The sequence below is a fragment of the Halichoerus grypus genome, chromosome 9 (genome assembly GCF_964656455.1).
Source record: "Halichoerus grypus chromosome 9, mHalGry1.hap1.1, whole genome shotgun sequence".
Classification (NCBI taxonomy): Eukaryota; Metazoa; Chordata; class Mammalia; order Carnivora; family Phocidae; genus Halichoerus; species Halichoerus grypus.
The window spans coordinates 54,582,578-54,607,323 of NC_135720.1; the positions used below are offsets into that span (position 1 = coordinate 54,582,578).

General features: G+C 44.4%; 1 protein-coding gene across 1 annotated transcript in view; it reads left to right on the forward strand.

Annotated features, from left to right (window-relative positions):
* Positions 1 to 248: 248 nt before the first annotated feature.
* Positions 249 to 24,746, forward strand: part of PREP (prolyl endopeptidase) — a 115,968-nt gene continuing 91,470 nt past the window's right edge. The window contains exons 1-3 of the mRNA XM_036095859.2: positions 249 to 509; positions 5,585 to 5,659; positions 23,716 to 23,849. Of these exons, the coding sequence (XP_035951752.2) occupies positions 465 to 509; positions 5,585 to 5,659; positions 23,716 to 23,849 (254 nt within the window). The 5' untranslated portion in view covers positions 249 to 464. The remainder of the gene's footprint in view (positions 510 to 5,584; positions 5,660 to 23,715; positions 23,850 to 24,746) is intronic.

Here is a 24,746-nt window from a genome sequence, read left to right on the forward strand (position 1 = left end):
GTGTGCCCCGCACCGTGGCCCCGGCCGGCGCGGGTGCGTCTCCGGCGGGTGCCCGGTGCGGTGGCCGCGGGCGGCGGGCCGGCGTGGCTGCGGCGCGGCCTCGGCGGGGTGGCCCGTGTGCCCGGGCGGCGCGGGCGCGGCCGGCGCTCCTGCAGAGGGAGCTGTGCGCCCGGCCCGGCGCACGCACGGCGCCGCCCGCTCCCTCTTGCCGCCGCAGCCGCCGCTGGGCCCGCCCGCCGGGGAGGGGCTCCCGGCCTCGCCGGCAGTTGCTTCCTGCTTCCAGCACGTCCTCGCCGCCTCGCCGCCGGTCCGGTCGTGGGAGCCCTGGCTGAGAGCCGCCAGTCGCCGCCGCCGCCGCCGCCCGCTCGGCCCCTGCCAGCGCCCCAGCCTCGTCCCGCGGCCAGCCCGGCCCGCTCGCGCCCGCAGCCCGCGCCCCCACGCTGCCCCCCCGCCCGCCCCTGGCCATGCTGTCCTTCCAGTACCCCGACGTGTACCGCGACGAGACCGCCGTGAGTACCCCAGCCCGCGCCCGCCCCGCTGCCCGCCGCGGGTGCCGCGTCTGCCGCCGCCCGCAGCTCCTCTCCCCGCAGCCCCTCGCCCCCTGCGTCCCTCCCCTCCCCCTCGGCCTTTGTTTGCGAGAAACGGGCCGGGGGCGCGGGGCTCCTCCCGAGCCGCGGGGGCCCTGGTGGCCGTCATTGGCCGCCTTGTGGCGGCGGAGCCCGGGGTCCGCCGCCGTTTGGCCGCCTCCTGAAATCAATGGGGTCAAGGGCAGACGCCCAGGTAGGAATGGGCGTTTTACGGAATTGGGAAGACAGAACCTGTCCCTGCTTTTTGACTGGAGGAGGCTCTTGCTTGAATATGGTGGTAGGAGTAAGTGTGGATGTGTGTGGCTAATGTAAAATTTAAAACAAAAGCAAACTTTTTAAACTTCCAGATTTAAAATCCTTAAGAGTTGAAGTTCATTCATTCGATTTTAAAACGTGTGTTGAGCGCCTGCCCTGCCCCAGGCCGGGTGCTGGGCGTTGGGCGCTGGGAATGCAGAGACTAGACACAGTAATGGGGAGGGTGGAGCAGTGACCCCATAGGGTTGCAGTGCTGATCCAAGTTTTCGTAAACAAGAAAAGGAGTTAATGGGGGTGAGAGGAGGCCTTTAGAAGGGAGAGGGGATGGCCTTTTTCAGAATGAGTTTGTTTTGCTTAGTGGAGGGGTTAGCCTTCATTTACATAAGCTGTAGATTAGCTCTGGGTAACTGGTGAGATCTAGTGGGTGGAAATCTGGGCAAACACCCTTTTTGTGTAAAAATTAATTTGGCATCTTAAGAACTGGAGTGAATCCAAACGTTGTGGGCATGATTCTCTTAGGAGTAGCCAAATTTCTCAGATTACTTAAAATAGAATCAGAATAAAAAAATTTTGTATATATACATCTAGTTTTTTTTCTGCTTACTCTGACCTGACTTATGCCAGAAAGTCTGTACTTCAAAGCACATTTCACTTTGGGTTAAAAGGTACTGAGACTTTAGAGTAAAGGACATATTGTTTCAAATTAAGACTTCCAAGTGGCACTGTGCATTCATGGTTTCTTTGACCAGTGGCCATCTGGTAACCATGTTTTCTCAGTCTGTTCAGCTGCTTGCTTATTAAATTTACTCTAACAGTCCAAGAAGCTCTATTCCTGTGTTTCTTTTGTATATGGGAGTAAAGTGATCCTGCCCAGAATGGAAAAGAGGACAGACCAAGTGAGAAGACCTGAGTGCTGGTTCTGGTTTTGCTGCTCACTAGCTGGATGCCTTTGGAGAGATCACTCACCTGTTATAGGCCTTCTTTCTCATATATGAAATATTAGTGCTGGCTTGGCTAGCCACAGGGCTTAGGACTTACGTTGGCAGTGAGAATATTATCATTCATTTATTCACATGACAGTCTAGCCCTGCAGTGTGCCAGACTTTAGAAATCGGAAGACATGTGAATATCTCACTTCGGTTCTTCAGGATCTTTGAGCTTTCAGGGTAAATAAAAATATAAAGAACTATCTACTGTGTGCCTTGATAAGTACCGTTTTAGATTTGTTTTGTTTTTAGTAGGGATCGCTTCTTGCTAAGTTTTTCCATTTGGGTTACCAAAATTCTGCAGTTCTAGAAAGGGTTAAGTGAGGATTTTATGAAGACATCAAAAAGATTATGAACAGTTAAAACAGTGATGAACAATTAACTTGAAAGGTGCCATGGATTTTAATATTCTCCAGTTTCTTCTCACCAGAGAACTCATGAAAACCCTAAGCCTCATGGCCAGGGGAATGTAGCTCTGGTCCAGCTTGGACCCTGGTGTGTGGCTCCCACAGTGTACTTATCCCAGCCCTGATAGCCTATATGGGGTATCTTTTTCCTGTAACAGAGTCCTGATTACTAAACCTTAGGCTAGACTTAACGCATTTATTCAAATTGTAGCCTTGATTTCTAGGATGGTTTTGTCTCTCTCCAGCAGGTGCTAGAGATTGCTGCAGCTCTCTGTCACTTGAACATCTTTCAGCCATATACCAGGCAGTCTTCTGTTGAACTGTGGGGTTGGAGCATGCAGCCATTTTTGGTGGATTTCAGAAATTTGGAAACCATGACACTTCCAGTGTAATGCCATCGTTCCCCCCCCCCCACCCCCCACCCCCAGTGTGTTGCTGTCAGGAAATATTCAGGCCTGCTACAGGGGTTAGAAGAGTGTGTAGGGTGAGGGGAGAACACAGAGGAGAATGGGATTAATTTCCATCAGGGGAAAGGGATCATATGTGAATTGAGCCTGGAAGTTGGCCAGTTGGATAAGGTAGAAAGGACATTCCTGGCTGTGTGACCAAAATAAATCATAGTTATGTAGGGCTGGACAGTTGTGGACTGGTGCACTTGTTTGTAGGATGGCAGGAGGGCCATTGTGACCATCCATGGGTGGATAAGCTTGGATGGGGGCTGGGAAGGAAAAAAAAAAAAAGGTCAGATTTGATGGGCTCTGCTTGCTGTGTGCAGGACTCTGCAATTTATCCTGAAGTCAGCAGGTAAGCTATTGAATAGTATAACTAAAATGTTGATTAGTAACAGTGCCTTATCAGGGCTCTATTTTTAAAGTCTTTTGGGGAGATGAGGAATGGCTGGCAAACTTAGAATCAGACACCGCATAACTTAAGTTCAGGGGATGTGGCTATAAGATCACTCCATTTGTAGGGAATGGTCTTGTAGAAGAAGTAGTGGGGCAGGGGAGTAGGGTGGTGGCCCTTGGCTCCTGGGATTGTCCTGGAGAGAATCTGTTTCCTACCCTGGTTAAAAATGTCTGCTGCATAACTGACCTCAGTCTGTTTTAGATGGTAATGCTGGTGCCAGGAAGATGGGGCTGTTTCAGAGGCACACTGGGTTCTGAGTCAGGGTCCAGGTATGGACCTGCCAAGTTACACCTGGCCTGGTTCATTAGCAAGAGGTTAAGTAAGTCCACAGGCTTTGGGGTTGGCTCACAGAGGGTCACCAGTTCTACTGCTTAGTAACCATCTGATTTCAGTTTCCTGCGTTAGTAAGAGTCTCTCAGGGAGATACCGTGGCTAAAATCTGTGGCACGGTGTTTAGTCCACCGTGGTCTCCAAGTGAACAGTAAATCTGAGGCCTTTACGCTTGCTAACCTTTGTGAATTGCATTCCATACTCTGTAAACTAAGAATATCATCCACCCTCTTAAAAGTTTGCCTTAAAACACTAGGCACAACAGCGTGGATAAGTCAGCAACTCTTCATTGCTTTGGATCTAGTATTAGGCAAAACTAACATGATTTCCAATTAATCTTTTCTGCTTTCTTATGGCAAGTTAACTTTATGGAAACGTCTGAGTTTTAGTGACATAATCGAGGAACATTTTTAAATCTGGTGTGTCACATCCAAAGAATATTTGGGGAAAAGCTGTTGGCAGTTTGCTTTTAGTCCCAGCTCTGGTTCTGAACTCGGTGCGGCCCTGGGCACGTTGCCATCTTGTGCCTGCCATGGCTCCTAAAAATATTGGATTGGAAGATCCTTTACAACTTTAAATTTTTCTGATTTCTTATTGTCAGAAGAAGGTGGTTATTTTAAGCGTATTTAAAACCACTTCAGGGTGTGTAAAATGTGAAAGCCTTGGGGATAAGAAGGAAAGATAAAAAGTTCTCATTCAGTGGTAACAATCAGTTACAGTTTAGAGAGGTTTTCCCTAAGGGTTGAAAGTTGGTGATTTTATGAAGACTCATCAGGAGAGATTTTAGCCTGGTGTTACATCCCTTGAATTTGTCAGTTGTTTAATGAGGACAGTTTCTGAGTGTTCTACTTAACTGCCCAGTCTTCCAGGTGTGCATTTCTCCAGGTGTTCTCTCACCTGGCACCACATGAAGGAGATGAAGGCCTTTTGTGGAAAAGCCTGGGGTTTTAGGCACCAGGAGATTCTTCTCACCCGGCCAGGAGCCACATTGGAACTGTGACCAGCAGGAGAAACAGAGATTGTTTCCCATTAGGGAGGAACCCTTACCTTCTGATAGTAGAGATGAAGCAAAGAGACAGGTTAAAAATTCATCTGAGACCCTGGTATTCTGAGAAACCGTAACTGAAAAGTTGGGAGTTGTTCGAGATACTTACTGGACAGATGTCCATGTGGCTTCAGTTAGATTTATCAGGATAGGATGAAATGGAGAGATTGCATAACGGTCTTTACCTTTGGGAATTTTCTTTATGCATGATCACCTGGGGCGTGGTGACTCCCACCCGCTCTGGCAGCCTCGCTCCCTCTCTGAGGACAGGCCAGGATGGGGGCTTTGCAGAAGCCTGCAGGTGTTTCTGATGGTCGGTTCCCATGGGAGCTCCTGAAGCCTTCCCCTCAGCCAGACCCTGCCTGCACGAGCCCGTGTCTTTCTTCAAATACCAGGCTAGTCGGAATGGGTGATGCCTTCGGGCCTCTTTTTTTGTAATCATTTCATAACAATACACAAAAGGGAAGAAAGGCCTCAGTCTTAGAAATGTTCTTTCATTGGGCCTAAGTCAGCTTTTTTAGCTGATATCAACCAGATTCATTATACTACACTTTGGTAACTTGCTTTTTTGGCAGTTGAGACTTAAAGACAAAAGGTATCGTGTAGTACATTGTAGGGAGATTTTCTGATCATTAGCAAGCTTAGCAGGACGAGAAAAGCTGCCAATAAGCGCGCGTGTGGTAGCTCCTTCACAGACATGCCCTTCTTGCGCCCCGGCTGCATTGTGCGGTTCTGTGCTTTGCCCCTGACCACACATTGCCAAGTTTCTTTAGCACAGCGGCGGGCCTTTGTTTTGTGTTGTACGGGCAGAGCGGTTCCCTATTCTGACCTTTCATCTTTCTTCCCTCTCCAGCTAAAACATTCTTTTCATGACGGGTGGCTTGACACCTTTGAGAACCTGCCAGCTTTGGTTCATGTGGTAATTTGGGCAGACACATTGCCAGTGAGCCAATTGGGGTATTTTCGCCTGTCCGTCTCCTCTGTTTTTTTCTCTGTTACATTCAGAAGATACTAATGTAATTGGGGGTTAGACACTAATTGTCCAATACCACATTTTGTCTGTTGCAGGTACAGGATTATCATGGACATAAAATTTATGACCCTTATGCTTGGCTTGAAGACCCAGACAGCGAGCAGACAAAGGTAATTGGGGCTTATAATTAAAGATAAGGTAGACCTAGTACCTGGCGCCAAACCCTAGCCATTGGTAGCTACGGCTTTTCCTTCCTGGTGTCTTCCTGTGTGTCCTGCCGTGGGATGGTGAGTGAACCTGTTGGTGCTACCGCTTTTTGTCGAATGACTCATGGGAGAAAGATGAGCGCATTTTAGTCCCAGAGAAAATAAAATGTTTGCAATAGTGTTTATGGTTTATGGTGACACTGATGAACAAAGTATTTGAAATGAAAATAGGAGAAAGAAAGAAAACTGATTTTTACTGAGTAAAAATGAAATCATAAAATAATGTGAAGGGAAAGTTGCCTAAAACATTTTTTCCAAAGGAAAAAGAAATCCTGTGAAGTTGGCCCTTGAACAACCTGGGGGTTTGGGCCATTGACCCCCCATCCCCACCCCACATAGCTGAAAATCCAATTATAACTTTTGGGTCTCCAAAAAATTGACTACTGGTCATCTACTCTTGACAAGAAGCGTTACCAATAACATGAACAGTCAACACACATTTTGTATGTTACACGTATTGTATATTGTATTCTTAAAATAAAGGAAGCTAGGGAAAAGAAAATGGTATTAAGAGAATCATAGGGAAGAGAAAATACATTTATAGTTCTGCACTGTAAAAAGCTCATGTATTAAGTGGACCCACACAGTTCAAACCTGTGCTGTTCAAGGGTCAACTGTATATTGAACAAATATCAGGTCTTAAAAAGTGAATGCTGGTCTTGGATTACTTACTGATTTTAATGCAACAACAATAAAACAAAAACCAAATTATAAATAAGAACATTCTTATATTTTATAGAAGTAAGGGGGTGGAGGGGAGAATTTTCTGTTCTGTCTAAAAATACAAAGCTTTCCTGTTCTTTTGGAGAAGCACAGTATTTTTTTTTTTTTAAGATTTATTTATTTATTTGAGAGAGAGCAATCAAAAGTACATGAATGGGGGGAGGGATAGAGGGTGAGGGAGAGAGAATCCTCAAGCAGACTCCTTGCTGAATATGGGGCCTGATGCAGGGCTTGATCCCAGAACCCTGAGATCATGACCTGAGCCAAAATCAAGAGTCGGCTGCCTAACCGACTGAGCCACCCAGGTGCCCAAAACATATAATATTTTGAGCTGAAGTCTCATTTCATTAATGAAGTTGCCCCTGAGTGCTATGTCCTACAGATACTCTGTTCTCCTTGGAGTACCCAGGACTTGTCCTTTGGGACTCATCCTTACATATACTGTATGTGGTTAATAAGTTTGCTTGGGTGTGGGGATCATGTTTCTCCAATCCATCTCAAGTTCCTTGACTCCTTTTTATAACTATATTTACATATTACTTAATTCATGGGAATATGTATACTATTTCTAATATGCTCACTATTCCAGAAATTTATGTGAGCTTCTTTAGAATCCCAGAGTACATTTCCCATTTTTTAAAAAGCAATGTTAAATATGCTCCTTTTCTGTCACCCTCTCCTGTTCTTCCTAGCATGTCTGTCCTTTTTTGCTCACTACAGAAGCTCTTACAACTTCTTCCCTACCTTTTGTCCTTGAAATAAGCACATCACCGTTTTGAGATTTTCTAGTGGTGTTCCCTAATACTACTTCTAATCCTTCTTATCTCCCTTTCCTGACCTTTTAAGAAAGACAGAGGTCTCATGGGTGAAAATGATTGGTATTTGGGTTTTCATGAAGCATTGGTTATAGAGGTGGATGGGTAGAGATTCCAAAACGAGCAACAGATGGAGATCTTTAGGAGCGGGCGAAGGCTCTAGCTCTGCAGAGAAGGCGAGGAGGCGCAGGGAGCAGGTGTGGGGCTGCCTCCTCACCTCGACCCTGCCATGAATGACCTTGATCACTCAGCATTAGCTGGAGCGGAGACAGGGATTGAGCCTGAGATGGAGAGTCACAGGCAGCTGCGTAATCTATGATGGATGGGAAGCACCGGGGGAGGGAGTGAACTTCCTGTGCATCTCTTAGAAAACTGTCCCCAAGGCCTGTCTCTGTGATGATTACTTTGTCTGGGGTAATGGGTGCAACCTGGATTTCTTCAAGCTTTGGTGGTGATTGAGGGATTCAGCAATGTCAGAATGACCCAGTTTTAGTTTATGTGGTGATGAACGTAACATATAAACTTTGCGGTTCCTTAATTGACACTGGCTGGTCCCATGGTCAACAAGCCACTTATTAGTAGATGGAACTTTGTAGTGACCTCACAGTCCACATTTGGTGGCAGCTAATGAGTATACGCTGTTATTTTCATGGTATACCTTTACTGGATGCTTACTGTGTGCCAGGCACTTCATTGGTAGCTTTGCATGCCCTATTTCATTTAATTCTCAAAGTCTGAAATACATCTTTTTGCTTTCCCCATTTCACAGATGAGGAAATTGAGTTGCCGAATGGTTAAGTAACATGTCTAAGGTCACTGGGCTAGTAGGTGTGGAGCCAGGAGTGCCGTCCAGGTAGCCCAGGTGGTTATCAATTATACAGTAAAAAATAATAAAAGAAAAAAGACTCTGGGAGTTACAGCTTTGAGAATGCAAGCTGTAGGAATATATTCATATCTGTGCTTGCCATGGGACTTCGACTTTGTGGTCGTTCTTCGAGGACTGTGGGCCGGCCCCATGCCCATGCTAACCTGTGTGGACAGCTTCACTCAGGTGTCGGGGGGCTTTGCAGCTTTTGCCTCCCCTCTACAGTCTTCCTGCACACCCTTCTCACTCTTCTCCAGACAGGTTCGTTATTGACGAATAGTGTATCATCTGGTTTGTAAGGAGTTAAATTTCAGTGTCAGACTGAAAAGGTAGCATGTACTTTTCCAATGAGCAAAAGAGCAGCGTGAACATTTTCTGCTCATAGTTATACACATATACACAAAGGTGGATTAGTCATATCTTGGTGTAAAGAAGACTATCTTCACATAGCCTCCAAAACAAAAAGCTGCCTTTTTTTTAAGATTTTATTTATTTATTTGACAGAGAGACACAGCGAGAGAGGGAACACAAGCAGAGGGAGTCGGGGAGGGAGAAGCAGGCTTCCCGCCGAGCAGGGAGCCTGATGTGGGGCTCGATCCCAGGACCCTGGGATCATGACCTGAGCCAAAGGCAGATGCTTAACCAACTGCGCCACCCAGACGCCCCTAAAGCTGCTTTTTCAATAAAAACCAGTCAGGAAGTGTGGAACATATGTAGTTCTTTTATACCAAAATCTGAAATGCTATCAATAGGTCTTTGATTTAATCTAGTATTTAATATGGGTTATCCATTTCAGACAGTGTCTGGCATTTAACACTTTATCCTTTATAAAAGAATATCAGACCAGACCTGTAGCTTAAAAAAACCAGGGTAGGAGGGTGTTGAATCTAGACGAATCCTTTCAAGCTGTCAAGGCCCATATAACCCCATTTTATAGCAAATGTTCCAGATTGTAGAAGATCCTGCACAACTCACTTGATTCTCTGAAGTAAATCCAATCTCGATGTGAAAACTTGAGATACTTCGTAAAGAGGAAACAGACCAGTGCTGCCCAGTAGATACATAATAATTCAAATTTTTCTAGTAGCCACATTGTAAGAAGTAAAAAGAAACAGGTGGAATTAATTATATAGTACTATATTTTATGTAATTAGTATTTTCAAAATATTAATATCTCAACAGGTAATCAATATGAAATATTACTATTTTACATTATTTTTGAGACTAAGTTTTTGAAACACTGTGTGTTTTACACTTCCTGCACGTATCAGTTCAGAGCAGACGCACTTCAGGTGCTCAGCAGCCGTACGTGGCTAGTGGCTACGTGTTGGACAATGAAGATGTGTGGACCGATAGATTAAAGAATATAAATGTTAGTAGATTTAAAAGAAAGCAGAATTTATCGCAGGAATTGAAGAAGAGTTTAATATTAACATAGAAATGGATTAAATAAAGCTATATAATTACTCTAATTAATATCAAAAAGAAATGAAAGAAAATCTAAAGTAGGAATAACAATGCTTTATCAAGATGACATCTCATTCAAAAACAACAACTGAAATACTAGGCTAAAATGTCTCCGTCACTGTGATTTTTATGTTTACAAAGCTTTGACCAGTACAATAAAACATGAACCAAAATGTGGAGAAAAGAAAAGAAAATTATCATTAACTGTAGATTATATGATCATGTGTCTAGAAAACCTAAGGGAAACAAATGAAAACATCAGAAGTAATGATTCAGTAGAGTATGTACAAAATAATATGTACAAAATATAAAACTTAACCCTCATATATATCATTGATAATCAGAAATTAACCTATCTGATAGCAACACTTAGAAAAAAAAAAAAAAGCAAACACTTAGGAATGAAAAAGAGATTTTATGCCTCCTGGGAGAGCAATAATGCCATTTTGGAAATATGGACATCTCAAAAAGGTTCAGTTGGGGGCATTATTTCTAATAGTGAAAAATTTCCAACAGTAGTGTAATGTTTGAGTAGAAAATATTGAATCTGCTCAGCGAAGTAGTAGATGCATCTGTTAAAATGTTGGGCTGTAAAGATTGCTTACCAACCTGAAAAAGTGCTTATGGTAGATTACTAAGTGGGAGAAGGATGCAAAATTCCAGTGCTCCAAACGATTACAACTTTAAAAATGACCTTTGTAAAAACGACTGTAGGAGAATCTATATGGAAAGAGGAACTCAGCAACAAAAATCAGATTAAAGGGAAAGCTCTGGGTTAAAAGTACTTTAGAGACCTAGGCATGACTCTTGAAGCATTGGAACCACAGTGAAATCTCACTGGTATAAGTGGAACCCCAGGGTCACCTTGGGAGTTTTCAGCATGAATTGCTAGAGAGGGACGTTTGCAGTCATTAGAAATGATTTGAGGACTAAATAGGCAGGTCCCAACGGGCAGTTAGCTCATACTCTCTTTTCAGCAGGCATTTCCAGTGTGTCCCGTGCACATCGTGGGATGCAGTTCGGAGGAGTCTCCCTACACGCCGATGTTTTGACAGAGGTTAATTTGAGCCTTCAGTCTAATAACAAGGCCCCGCTCCCCCATCTCCATCCACTGACATTAACGTGCATGTGGCTGGCATCCTCATCTTCAACTTTCTAAATTTCTTTCTTGTTTCTGCTGGCAAACAAGCAGTCCCCAAACCCCACACTCTGCTGTAGTTTTTTGCAAACTCTTTCTTCCTCTGTGTTGGTGCCCTGGCCCTTTGGGAAGTGCCCTGCTCAGATGTTTTTTCAGATCTTATTATGGGCTGTCTCCCTCTCTTTCTCTGCCTATCCACAAGCCACTTTCCATGCTCCCTTGATGTAGCTGAGCCACCTTCCTTTGTCACCACTCCCAGGAACATCTCCCATCAGTGTAGACCAACCTCCATCATGAGCAGCCATGGCCTACTTGTCCAATCCAGAAACTTCCCAACCCAATGTTCTTCACTATGCACGTGGACCATGCGTCTGGGGGAGTCGTGGAGACGTGCGTGTATCCTGGCTGGGGGACTGCTCTGCCGCTCGGCCCTGCATTGCCTCTCAGGCCCCCGGACTCTGCTTCCATTGTTTTCACGGTGGAAGTGGTGGTCTCACCGGGAGTAGTGAATGCGTATTTGTCCTGGCCTCTCCCCCTGCCGTGGTGTTGTCAGTCCACACCTCACCATTTGCTCCCCTTCTGATAGTGAAAACTTCCTCCCTTTACATCACTGGGCTTGGTTTTGCAGCCCCAAGTTCCAGGTAGAAGCAATGTCCTTGTAAGCTCTTGAGTCTCTTGGTCTCACTCCATGTTTTGTGGCTCCACCTTCTTAGTTGCATATTCCAGAAGTTGTTACTGAGTTACTGAAGGGGAGATACACAGAGAAGGGAAGAAGTTATATCTTTCAAGGGATAGCTGTCTTACTTGTAACGAATTGTCAGATCTGACTTTCACAGAAACTCGGCCCTGGGACTTTGCTACAGGAGTAACTAAGTAGAGTATCAGCTGCATATATCTAATGACTAATTTTTTTTCCTCCCTGAGAGCTGCCCTAGGCAAAATGAGAGTAACGACAGCTCCATTTCCTTGGTGGATCATGAGAGAAGAATGCTAGTAAGAACCAGCAACAACAAAACAAAAGAGTTTTTATTTATATTCATGCCTTCTGATAAAATGAAATAAAATTAGCGTCTCTTTCAGAGAGGATCAAAGGAATACACAACATAGGTCTTCTTTTCTAGGACATTATTTGCACTTCCTTCCCATTCTCCCATTGGGCTGAAGAGTTACAGGTCGCTAGCTCATGACACCTGCTGGTGAGGGGCTAGGAAAAGTAGGGAGGAGAGCAGGAGTCCTTCAGTCTTTCAGAGTAAGGAACGTGGACATATCACCTCTCTCTTCCCCTGTTCTTGTACTATTTCCTTCCCTGGCAGGCAAGATTTAAATCTTAAAGGACTTCTGACCATCTCTAGGATATTGAGGTAGGCTAGAATTTCACTATAGGTATTTTAGTGTCACAGAGGCCAGTGGAGAACAACATTTAGGGAAGTCAACACCTGCTTTCAGGCATCCTTCCTGCCTGTTGTGAGGTCTCTTTTCTTGTTTGTTTGCTTGCTTTTGTTTTCATTGTTAAAGGTTAACCCTAAAAGCACGTAGTGTGAGGAGTTTCGGCTCTGTTCGGTAGCAGTCTGGCCTCGATCTCCCTAGGCACTCTGCTTTTCCCAGCATGGAACCAGAGCCAACCTGTGGAAGAACCAGCTTGGAGCTAGGTGAGCAAGATTCATCTGTCCAGTTGCATTTCTGCATTAGGCCCCTGTGCGGTCAGGCTGCAGAGCCAACAGAGTAGAAGCCTGTTCCCAGGACTTCCAGTACTGTGAAGGGCTAGTTCAATGTCTCTGAGCCAAAAGACAGCAGATAAAGTTTACTGGAAATTAATTGAAAGTATAAAAGACTGGTTTGAGTTTATGGTGTTCTTTGAAGACTTCAGGACAGACTATGAATATCCTCCTTGTGGCTAGTTCCTTCATCCTGTGGACTTGCAGGCATTCCTCATGATCCTTCTGTTGGGAGGCAGTGTGGAGGCAGAGGATATTTGCCAAATGGGACTGGAAGTCAACGCACAAATCAGAGCTCTTATACTTGCGTTTTCTTGTGCTATGACCATGGCAGGCTACCTAGCCCAGACTGATTTTATTCATCTCTAAAATGAATATAACCATAATCAGTTCATCTGGCTTCCAAGGTTTGAATGACATTCAACTCAGAAAATGCACGGAAGAATTCACTTTCCACACACACTAGAAGTCTGTACAAAGATGGCACAGCGTGGGGCGCTGCTGCTTAAAGGGCTTGAGGTCCACACCTTCAGACTCGAGTGCTCCAACTCCTTAGTCAGAATGTCGAACTTAAACACTCTTCTTTTTATTTTCATCCAGAAAACTAAGCAGGATTTTCCTTTTGAAGCCTACGTTTTTTGGATAAATGTGCTTACGTTCTGGGCATTGGTGTTTTTCCATGGAACTGTGACCTTTAAGTGAGGCTTCCATGTTCTAAAGCATGACGATTCAACAAAGGGCAGAGATTACCTTGAAGCTGTTTGGTGGTGCCCCTTTTAATTGGGGCCTTGTGAATTCCACTGACAAAGCTGGCGTATAAAACGCCCTTCCCCCCCATTCACTAATGTTTCATGTAAGGGCCTGGATTCAGAATTACTACTATGCTGTCCATTCTTGAGTGGAAACAGGAAGTGCCTTAGGTAAATACATTACCACATATTTTCTCAATCTCCAAGACTTGTAAGATCTTAAATATCTCACCACCTCCTTTGGAAATGTTTACCCTTATCATGGTTTGTAAACATACTTCTCATAAATCCACAATTGAAATATGTAAGTAGGGAACAACTCCTCTTGATCTGTGGATGGTGTAATCATCAAAAGTATGAGGAAATGGGGCACATGGGTGTCTCGGTTGAGCGTCTGACTCTTGATTTCGGCTCAGGTCATGATCTCAGGGTCATGAGACTGAGCTCCATGTCCGGCTCCACACTGGGCGTAGAACCTGCTTAAGATTCTCTCTCTCCCTCTGCCGCCCCCACTTCCACTGTCTTTCTAAAAAAAAAGGAAGTTGCTGGTACTGGACTGTCCTCTTTTCTAAGTGCTACTGGCTCTCTTCTTTCTCTCTCCTCCTGCCTTCTGTAACCAGGGTTTTTATGCAAGCAGTAGAAATGGATTCTGGCCAACAGAAGCAAATAGGGAATTTATGGCAAGCATGAGGACAGCTCCTGGATGGACTGAAGGCTAGGCTTGGAACAGGCAGGAACCAGATCGTTCTAGGGCTCCGTGGCAGGAATTTCCTCTTTTCACCCAGCACTGCTAATGGCATCAGTGATCTTCACTCATTGAACCCTCTGTCCCTTGTTTCGTGACTGTCCCAGGAGACAGTTTTGATTGGCCAAACTCCAAAGGTGTGGTCAGTCATTCCTTGGCTGAACTGTGGCCATGAGAAATTCGGTAGAAGCCCCAGGGACCGTCTTTGGCCTTCTGTTGCATCAGAAAGCTACCTGGAGTTACTGTCTGCTAAGAAGGGGGAACGCTGGAAAGGGAGAATGGATGCTGGCTCTTCCAAATGCCACAGGTCTGCTGGCTTCATCATGTCTTCCCTCTCCATGGGTGTGTGTCCCCCCTCCGGTTCCCAGGCTTTCCTCCCCTAGCCTACGTTGACCTGTGCGAGACAGATGTGGCCCCTGTGGGCATGGAATTTATGTGCCAGCACAGGTGAACCCATGATTTGGGGATGGGCAAGCCACTTAACCTTTGAGCTGCTAGAGGTCAGTGCTGAAAGGAGGCTGAGCCATATCTTGAGTAGAGGCTGGGACACTAGCCCCCTGTGTTCACCATCAGGAAAAGCTCCATTTTAGAAAAGCAGACCCCAGACCACTGACGAAATGCTTTAAAGTGCTTGAATACATTTAACACTGATATCTTCCCTCTGGGCAATTAACTTGGCTTTGGTCTTAATCCTCTACAGTGTGTCCGTGAGAAATGCTGACATCAGATATGGAGTGTTCAGGAAAACCATCGGTCAAGAGCTCACAGCTGAAGAACTGAAATAACTCTGACTTCTCCCAGCCTCTCTTTTTTCCCCCCAAACTTAGGTGTCTAAAATCCATTCACCACCCCACACTGCCATGTCCAGGGAACAAAGCACTTAGTCTAAAGATCACCTTCCTTGGGCACTTAGTAAAATACAAGTGCCCAAGCTGTAATTCTGAAGCATCTGATTGCTGTAGAAATCGCTGTTTCCCAAACACTTCACCAGATAGGTGAGGCCCAGAAAGCTTGGGAAAACTGCCTTAGAACACCTTTGATTTACACGGGGTCCACTCTCAAGGAGCCAAAGTTCTGGTAGACGCCTCACTGTTGGTTATAGCATCTTTATAAATTGGAGGGAAGTGTTTGTGGTTCTTCCTTTTTTCATTGGGAGAAACCAAGGCATGTGTTAGAAGACAGACATCTGGGACTCTCCTGTATCACATTGTACAGCACTGTGGCCATTCGAATTAGCTGTCTATTTAATCAGACACGTGATTCTTGGGAGTTTCAGTTCTGCCTCTGTAAAATCTCATGCCTTTCTCCCTTTTTTCTTTTTCATCTCTGCTGACACTGCTCTGGTTCGGGCACGCGTTCCCACTGTGCTAGACAGTCGGTAGCTTCCTAACTTGTCTCTCTTCTAGAATTTTCTTTCTACCCCATTCCCCCCAGCAACTAATGAGAACCCGTAGGGATCTTAGAACCTGTTTATTCATGGGAAGGAAATAGTGTAAGGTCATTTAATGCGCAGCTTCGGAGGTAGAAAGACAGGTTTGAATCTTTATGCCACAATTTCATCAGATGTGACATTGGTCATATTTTTTAACAGCTCTGAACTTCAATCTTCTGATTTACAATTTGGAGAAAACTACTATCTGTGGTTGTGGTGAAAATTAAGTGATGATGTTTTTGAACCATGCAGCAAAGTGGTAGACTCAAGTAAGTGCTTAATAGGCCTTTGCCTTTGCCTTTGTTACAGAGCAGTTTAAATAGCACGGAAATGGTCTGCGTGATAATTTAGAGCTACTGGGGACAAGTTCTTTTGTTGCAATTAATTCTTGGGCTCTTTTCCTCTTTCATGGTTATTGCCTTGTTCAAATCTTCTTTCTTTTTGGATCAATTTTAGTCCTTTGTATTTCCTAGAAAGTTGTCCATCTCATCGCGATTCTAAAATTTACCAGCATGGGGTTATGTGTAATATTTCTTATATTACTGAATTTACTCTGTGTATGTCTGTATTTCTTTATCACCTCTAATTTTGAGTTTCTGTACCATCTCTCACCTTTCCTTGATTAGTTTAGCCAGAGCTTTGGTTGAGTCTGGTTTTTGCTTTTTTCTTTTTTTAAAAAAAGAAGCAGTTTGAGGACTTGTAAGTTATACTTTTTAATTTTCTGGTTCATTAATTTCTTCTTATTTTCTTTTGTTGCTTTAAAACTTCTTGATTTGAATGTTTAGTTTAATTTCACTTTCTCATTTACTGATAAGGCACCATTCATGTAGATATACCTTTTTTCAGGCTTTGCCAGCCAGGACTTGGGCAAGCTTCTGATCAGTTCCTCTTCTTCTGGGCTGCTCGTGTTCAGCTGACCTCACCTTGCTCAGCCGACTGCAGGACCCTTACAAGAGCTATGTTAGGACTCCTGATTAGCAGTGCCTGAAGCCCAGCTCAGCTCATACTAGCTCAAAAAAAAAAAAAAAAATTGGAGCTGAGTGGCTTACATAACTGGTGGCTGGGGCGTATGTGCCGTGAGGCACAGCTCAATCCAGGAGTGCACATGATATTTCTGGAGACCTCTCTTTGTCTCTTAGATCATCTACTTTTCCCTAATTGTTTTGTTTTCCAGTAGCCTCTTCCATGTGGAAGGGAAACGTGAGCCTTGCCTCTTTAGGTTTTACTCAGTCCTCATAGCTGGTTGCTTTGCCTGGGTTCGTGACTACTTTATTGACTCATCGCCCATAGAGAAGAATTGATGGAAAGACTGCTTATAAGATGAATAGGATTTCCTTACGCAAAGAATGTAGAAAGGAGTTAGCATAGTTAGAATACAGACAGAGGTATCAGTAACATTATCTAGGACAGACAGTGGTGCAAGCTACTGGTGCCCAGAAATAGCAAAATCTGATGGATGGAGAGAGAGGGTAAACCACAAACTTCCTGAAAACGTAACTCACTTCCCAGACCCAGGCTTTTTATTCAGATACAGAGCACCTTACCTGTGCCGTACGTACCTCATCTGTCACAGTGTTGCTGTCCTTCAGGACATGGCACACCCGGGCACCAACACGGTCCCCCAAGCTAGCTTCAGATCCACTCCTGAAATCAGTGCAGCGGGACTAGATCAGGTCAGCTATCCCAATGTGCCTGTGAGTCATGACACAAGCCCTTGGACCCAGCGCAGGCCTCATCTTGCAGGATGTTCTGCCTGGCCCCGGATCAGTACCTGGGATCTAGGGGAGGGGTGCTCGGAGGGCCAGCAGAGGTCACACACACACCCCCACACGCTATCAGCGGGCCTCCTCCAAGGTACCAACAAGAAATAGATATCATGACACATCTCATGAATTTACTTCTTTTTTTTTTTAAGATTTTATTTATTTTTTGACAAAGAGAGACAGCGAGAGAGGGAACACAAGCAGGGGGAGTGGGAGAGGGAGAAACAGGCTTCCCACGGAGCAGGGAGCCCGATGCAGGACTCGATACCAGGACCCTGGGATCATGACCTGAGCCAAAGGCAGACGCTTAATGACTGAGCCACCCAGGCACCCCATGAATTTTAATTCTTAATAGCCTCATTTTTCTTGTTTTCTAAATATTCTTACTGTAGTTTGGATTCCTTCATTGACAAAATAGTTGTTCAAGAGAAGATGTATATGCATTTAATTTCATGATCAGGTTTTTAGTTAGGTTTGGATTTGAGGTACCCTCTGTCCTTTTCAGGTTTCTGGTGAGTAGCATGTGTACCAAAGGACTGAGCCAATTGGCGTTAAAGTTCAGCTTTGAGTGGGAGTGACTAGATTTGAAAACAAAGCTTGACTGTAAGGTCAAACCGATTTGCACATACAGGACAGGTAGAGAAAGTGGAAAGAGACCTGTCTGGGCTTCTGGAAGGCCCCACCTGCTCTGTTAATTGTGCAGCTGGAAGCTCAGCTCGAGCCTTCCTCACCTGAGGGCAGATGTCCCAGAGAGAAGAGCTGGACCCGATCTGGGATTTTAGTGTTAAAAGGCGAGCCCAGTGGATTTGGGGCTCTCCCCACTTGAGTTCAGCGTTTCTCCTCCTTGGGAATGAGCAGTGGGTTTGTGGGGCCAGGAAGAGAAAGGCACCTCACTTAGTTGAGGTTAATGGCATTGTGGTTACAATCGTGACCTTTCCTTCTTGAGATTTAAGATTTCCTTTGTTGTCTGAGGTACTGCTAATTTTTATAAATGTTTAGTGAGTACTGGAAAATATGGGATACTCTTCTCTCCCTCGCTATTGCTCTTTTTTTTTTTTTTTTTTTGGTAATACATTCCTCCTATTAGTCTTGTAAAGTACATGATTCCATTCCCTTATAGTCTCAATTTCTAGACATGTTTCCTGAAGCAGCTGCATCTAATTTTCTGCTTGGCACGACCTGCCTTCAGTTTTCTGTGTGACTGTCCAGCCCTCCTGGGGTGGCCTCCTGCACTGGGTTCTGCAGCCTCAGGGAGGAGCTTTGCCACCCCTTGGCTTCTTTTTTATAAGCATATCCCTGCACTTGGAGAGTCATTTCTGAATTCTGCTACACTCCCAGCAGTGACAGGGGACCCACGTAAGCTTCTCCCTCTGGCCTCCAGGAAGCGCTCAGCCCTTTGCTGGGCTGGGACTATGGTTTTCTGCCAGGCCTTGACACCACCCATTTTCTCCAGAAGCCCCTGAAAGTTGCTTTAACCAGGTCATTCATTTATATATATTTATATGTATATAAATTTTTATATATGTGTTGAATTTATATATACTTATATTCATTTATATATATTTACACACACACACACACACACACGCGTGTGTTCAAATTTTGTGGGATGTGGATAGCGCCATCCCTAGTTTTTGTTGTTTATTTGGGAAGAGTGGAGGTTGATAGCCGTACCCAAGTCGGTTTCTGGTCCTCTTGACGCCTGCGTGCCCCACTCTCCCGCACCCCTGCCCCGTCCTGGAAGCAGTTTCCCCTTTATTTGTTCTCCTGCAGTACTAACCTTTATCCCTGACCCATTTGTTTAATCTTACATTAATTGTGGTGTTTTGTATATGTAGCTAGTTAATGAGTAACCGTATGCTTCATTTTTCTCATATATGTATGCATTGTACTTATGAAAGGACTTGAGGTATTTGTGGATTAAAATACAGGGCATGTGAGGACAACATGAAGAAATTCTTTCTGAAGACAGAGTAAAGGAATCTCCAGCTTCCCACCGGAGTGACCGCTTGCCAGGTGGCTTTTCGTCTTCCTTTTCTTTCATGATGGGAACATTTCAGACCAGAATTTTGTGTGCACAGTACGGCATTGTTAACTACAGGCACGATGCTGTACAGCGGATCTCTAGACTTACTCCTTGTGCATAATTGAAACATTGCTTTGCCGGTGGAGCGTTCTGATATTCAGGGCAAAATGAGATGCGAGTAGGGTTTCTTAGTTTTGAGCAGCTCTTTGACGTGTTCAGATCCATCCATAGCGATAAAATCTAAACTGTTGATCTTTAGAGGCTCAGCCACGGGCATCATCGATGGGCTTCCAGATTCCAGTCACTTTAACAACACTCTGGAGTGTGACCGTGCACACTGAAGCTTCTGGAGGAACAAAGAGAATTTTAATTCGCCTCACCCTGTTTCTTTATCATCATGGAAGTCCTCCAATTTTTTCTCTATCCTTACTCCTTTTCTCCCTTTCCCCCTGATTTGTTCTAATGTTGAGACCAAGAAGCCAGACTATTTAATCCATAAGTGACCAAGAAGGTATTTTCCTGATTAAAATACCAGAAGTCATACTGACAGTGCGTGGAACCCTAAATTCCACGAAGCCCCGTTACAGAAAATTTGCCACCTCCATCATGAAAAGTATAAAGATGTGCATGAAGAAAGAACTTGAGACTTTGAGGAATTTGAACACTGTTTGGTTTTACATGTAGATATTTGACTTGGAAGGGTATAGTCTTTAAATACTGCTCTATTTAGAGTAATTAATTGCCTAACATCTGTGGGTTGGGGGGTGACAAAATTGGTCACAGTAATCCTTGAATTGTTTCATTATTTAGTGGCATTATTATGCCTGGCATCAGAGTTTTATGAACATTTGAAATGAGAAAAGCCGAAGTGTCTGCTCCAGCGTGAGCTGGATTCTGCTGGCGCCGCTCTGACTCTCACGAGACATCTAACAGAAGCCGTGTGAGATGGGGAAGCAGTTCAAGAATACACTTCCACCTTTCCACAGAAAACTAACTGGGCCACCGCTGTCCCTTGGACCCTCCGTGGTCCTACTAGACCAGGATAAGGCCTAGATCAGCCTCAGACAGACACCAACCAGAAGGACAAGGGAAACCAAGCCTGCAGGGTGCCCTCCTCAGAGGCCCCTCCAGCCGAGACCCTCAGCATGCTGGGATCCCAGGGTGGGAGCCCTAAGTAGCTAGGATGTTCTGATGAGGCCCTTCTGGGAAATAGCCATCAAATCTACGCACTAACGTGCACTGTGCCCATTTTTCTCTGTCCCGATCCCGTTACAGTGGTCTTTCCTGCTCCTTTTAGAGACCAGCCATTTCACTTGGCCTCGGCTCTCACCGGACCACTGGCCCACCTTCCTGACCTCCACTTTTGCTCCCCTGGTCTACACTTCATCCAAAGCAAGTCTAGTTTTTTAAAAAAGATAAACCAGATATAGAACTATCTCCTTTCCCAATCATAGCTTGTTTTCACCTAGAATGAAGATTCAAACTTCCTAACTGCTCACCAGGTGGTACATAATCAGCTCCTGCCCGGGTCTTGGCTCCCTGTCACTCATTCCCAGCCTCACTGCCCAACCCCCCCCCCCGCACCCCCCCCTTCACACCTGTCAAGCTCCCACCCCCAGGGCCCTGCACTTGCTCTTCCTCGGTCTGGAATGCTTCTCCTGTCTGCATTAGCTGCTCCCTCTCCCCTAGCAGACCTTCATTCAGTACCTCCTCAGATGGGCCTTCCTGGCCACCCTCCCTGAAACTGTCCTTCCCAGTGATTCCCAGGATGTGTGCTGAATGACTGGCTTTTAAATTTCCAAACCGATATGGATTGATATTTTTGTAAAATGTAACAAACCTGTCACAGTGATGTCCAGTTGCTTATAGCGCTCCCTCTCAGCCTCTGTACTTGCCTCATCCTGGCCGGGCAGCAAGCATTTCAGGGCCAGCTCAGGTTGCAGATGCGCATGATTACCCTGCCTGTGTGTCCTTGGGACGAACTGTTCTCTGTAACCCTCTGGCTCGTGTTTTGTGTCCCCCAGTAAAATGTTCGCTCCACAATGGTAGGGAGCTGGTCCTAGACTTGTCACCCCTCTATCCACAATGCCAGGACCCGTGCTGACGCACACGAGGTTCTCAGTAAGTCCTTGCTGAAGCTCCGGTGCCCTGATGTGCCTGTCCAGCCCTGCCTGGCCCCGGTGGGGGTAAATCATGGGAGGCCCAGCTGTCCTTCTCCCCGATTGTCTGCTTTTGCTTAGCTCACATCCAGAATCAGGCCCAGAGTCTGCCTCCGTCACTGCTACCATGACTGGAATAGAATACGGTTGACCCTTGAACGATGTAGGAGATGGAGGGGCCCACCCCCACGAGGTCGAAAATTCCCTTACAGTGTTTGACTCCCCCAAACTTAACTACTGATAGCCCACTGTTGGCTGGAAGCCTTACCGATAGTGTAAATGGTTGATTAACATGTATTTGTATGTTATATGTATTATAGACCGTATTCTTACAGTCAGGTGAGCTAGAGAAAAGAAAAAAGTTGCTAAGAAAATCATGAGGAAGAGAAAATACATTTACAGGACTGTAAAAAAAAAAATGCACATATAAGTGGACCTGCATGGTTCAAACCTGTGTTGTTCAAGGGTCAACCGTAATCCCCCTTCAGTGCTATGGCTAAGTCACTGTGTGACCTTGCTCAGCTGACTTCAGTACTGCAGGCCTCCGTTCCCATGTCTGGGAAGTAGACATGGCATTTCCTTCCATCATGAAGACAGGTAATGCTCTCGCACATGCTTGGGGCTCTCCACAAGGCTGCCCTTGAGTGTGGCTTCACAGCTAGACGGGGGTACTGTAGCCAGAACAGAAGCCCATTTCCTCAGTGACGCTCTTTTCAATGAGGCACAGTGGAATCAGCAAACTTTTTCTATAAAGGACCATGTATTAAATATTTTAGATGTTGTGAGCCATGTAGTTCTGTTAGGTTTTTGTTTTTGTTTTCCGACTCTAAAAATATAAAAACTACTATTAGCTCATGTGTCATAGGAGAGCAGGCCTGGGTGAAGTTTGCCAATCCCTAGTGATAGGCAGTTGGAAGTTTATTTCTTTGCGACTTGATACTTTTTATTTTCTGTTTGGATGAAATAAGAAATGTGACCTGTGACAGTTTTATTTTTCTTGAATCGATCCTCTTGCCAAAAAGATTGTTCATCATTTTAGTCATACTTTCCACTCTTTCTCTCTTGTTTTCAAGCACGTTTTAAATATTAATGCATTTTAGAACAGCTTTCAGCACAGAATCATGGTTCTCCAGAGCAGAGTTGGTGGTTTGTGTAGGAGATCCCATTTGAAGACCATTTTGAGTTAGGATGGGCCCTTGATGATCCGTCCAAAAGTAGAGTCTGATAATAACGCATTTTTGTCTGCGACTCAAAATATATTATGTTCTTAATTTCTTGAAGTTTTCTTCTGAGGACTTAATTTGTTTACTTGTTTGTAGACATGGGGTTAAACCTTCAATTGAATTTAGAGCTGATATATCTATTCTTGTTTCATTTCTTACTAACAGCCAGACATGAATTATTCTAAGTCCAAGCTTTTATAGTACTAAGAACTTTCTAACTGCTTAGTTACAAATAGGGCATGCTTGGTTACGGTTGATCTGTTGTAAAACCTGCCCCTTGCCCTGCCTTTGCTGCCAGAGTCCCCTGACTTCCTGCAGACCATCTCTTGCCCTTCTTCCAAGCCATTGTTGTAGATATTCTCATTTAATGGCACCCATTCTCCAATTTTTTAAAAAGATTTTATTTATTTGACAGAAAGAGCACAAGCAGGGGGAGCGGCAGACAGAGGGAGAGGGATCAGCAGGCTTCCCGCTGAGCAGGCAGCCCGACGCGGAACTTGATCCCAAGACTCTGGGATCACGACCTTAGCTGAAGGCAGACGCTTATCTGACTGAGCCACCCAGGCGCTGCCCGCCCCCGCCCCCCGCCATTCTCCAATTTTTTAAAAATATTCTTTAGTTTCAAATTTTAGCAAGGTTCTCTAAAGTTGACAAAGTAGTGGGTCTTAGAAAGATGGTATGTCAAAAACAAAAGTGGTAAAATAGCACCTAGGTATTTATTTCTTTAACTCTGACGGATTGGGGATTACAGGCTGCTGACTAAGAAGAGTGAAACCTTGGCACAATGTGAAGGTAGTTCACTGACTGCGAGATCTTAGCACAGTAGAGTGTGTTTGTTAAGAGGATCAATTCAAGAGCCAACCCTGCGACTTCCTAGCTGTATGATGTTGGGCAGCTTTTCATCTACTCTGAGACTCAGTTTTCCCATCTGTAACACTGGGCAAATCAAAGAACCTTTGATTATCCGTAAGATTATTGTGAGGTCTAGATGAGTTAATAGTACATAGTTAGTGCCATGTAAGGACTAGTTAGTGTTTATTGAGTGAAAAATATGCTTTCATGGATACATATCAGTGGATAACACTCCACATGGAAAATTTTATATCTGACTTGCTTTGTCCATTTAAATTTTCCCTATAGGCTTTCGTCGAGGCCCAGAACAAGATTACTGTGCCATTCCTTGAGCAATGTCCTATCAGAGGTTTATACAAAGAGAGAATGACTGAACTGTATGACTATCCCAAGTATAGTTGCCACTTCAAGAAAGGAAAACGGTATGTGAGGTTGCTTTTATTTAATTTTCTTTTTACTTTTCTAATCGAATGCTTTCTTAAATCTTAAAATATAAATTCTAAATAACTTATCATTTTATAAAATTAATCCATTATGAAATCAGTTCATTTCTGTGCTTGAGTATGAGAATAATGTTTTTTGGTCTGTTGTCCATATTCTTAAATCATGATTAAGAAATTTAGTAGAGATATTTCCTAGGAAAGCAAATCTAGATTATAGGAAATTATTGTTGTCTTATGGCTAATAATTGGGCTAGGATGATTTGTAGACAGCAGTGGAGATTTGTTTGCCTTTAAAATTCTCTTTGGCTTACCCTACTAGAAAAGCTTTTATTATATGGATTTCTTTCATCCAAGAATGGAAGTGGGCCAGGAGGTAGCACCTATTAATTCACATCTCTTTTTCCTCTCCCTTTCACACCAAGGTAAACTTACTCTCTTCTTCTTTTTTTAAGTCTCTGGAACCACCATCACAAATTTACTTGAGAATTTCTTAGACCCTCCCCTTCTCTCTCTCTCTCTCTCTCTCTCTCTCTCTCTCTCTCACACACACACACACACACACACAGATCAGCAAAGTACAATCTACATGCCTAACCCTTCCTGCCGCTTGTTTTTGTAAATAAAATGGAAATGGCACACAGACCTGCCCATTCATTTATGTATCAGCCATAGCTGCTTTTGTACAACTATAGAATTGAGTAATAGCAACAGAGACTCTGTGGTCCACAAAGCCTAAAAAATTTGCAGTCTTGCCCAATACAGAACATGTTTGCTGACTCTGGCCTAGCAGCCTATCTAGGGAAGGATCCAGCATTTCATTTTAGAAGATCTGCTTTCTTCTCCATTGAAAAGAAAAAGTTACTGCTTTATTTGATT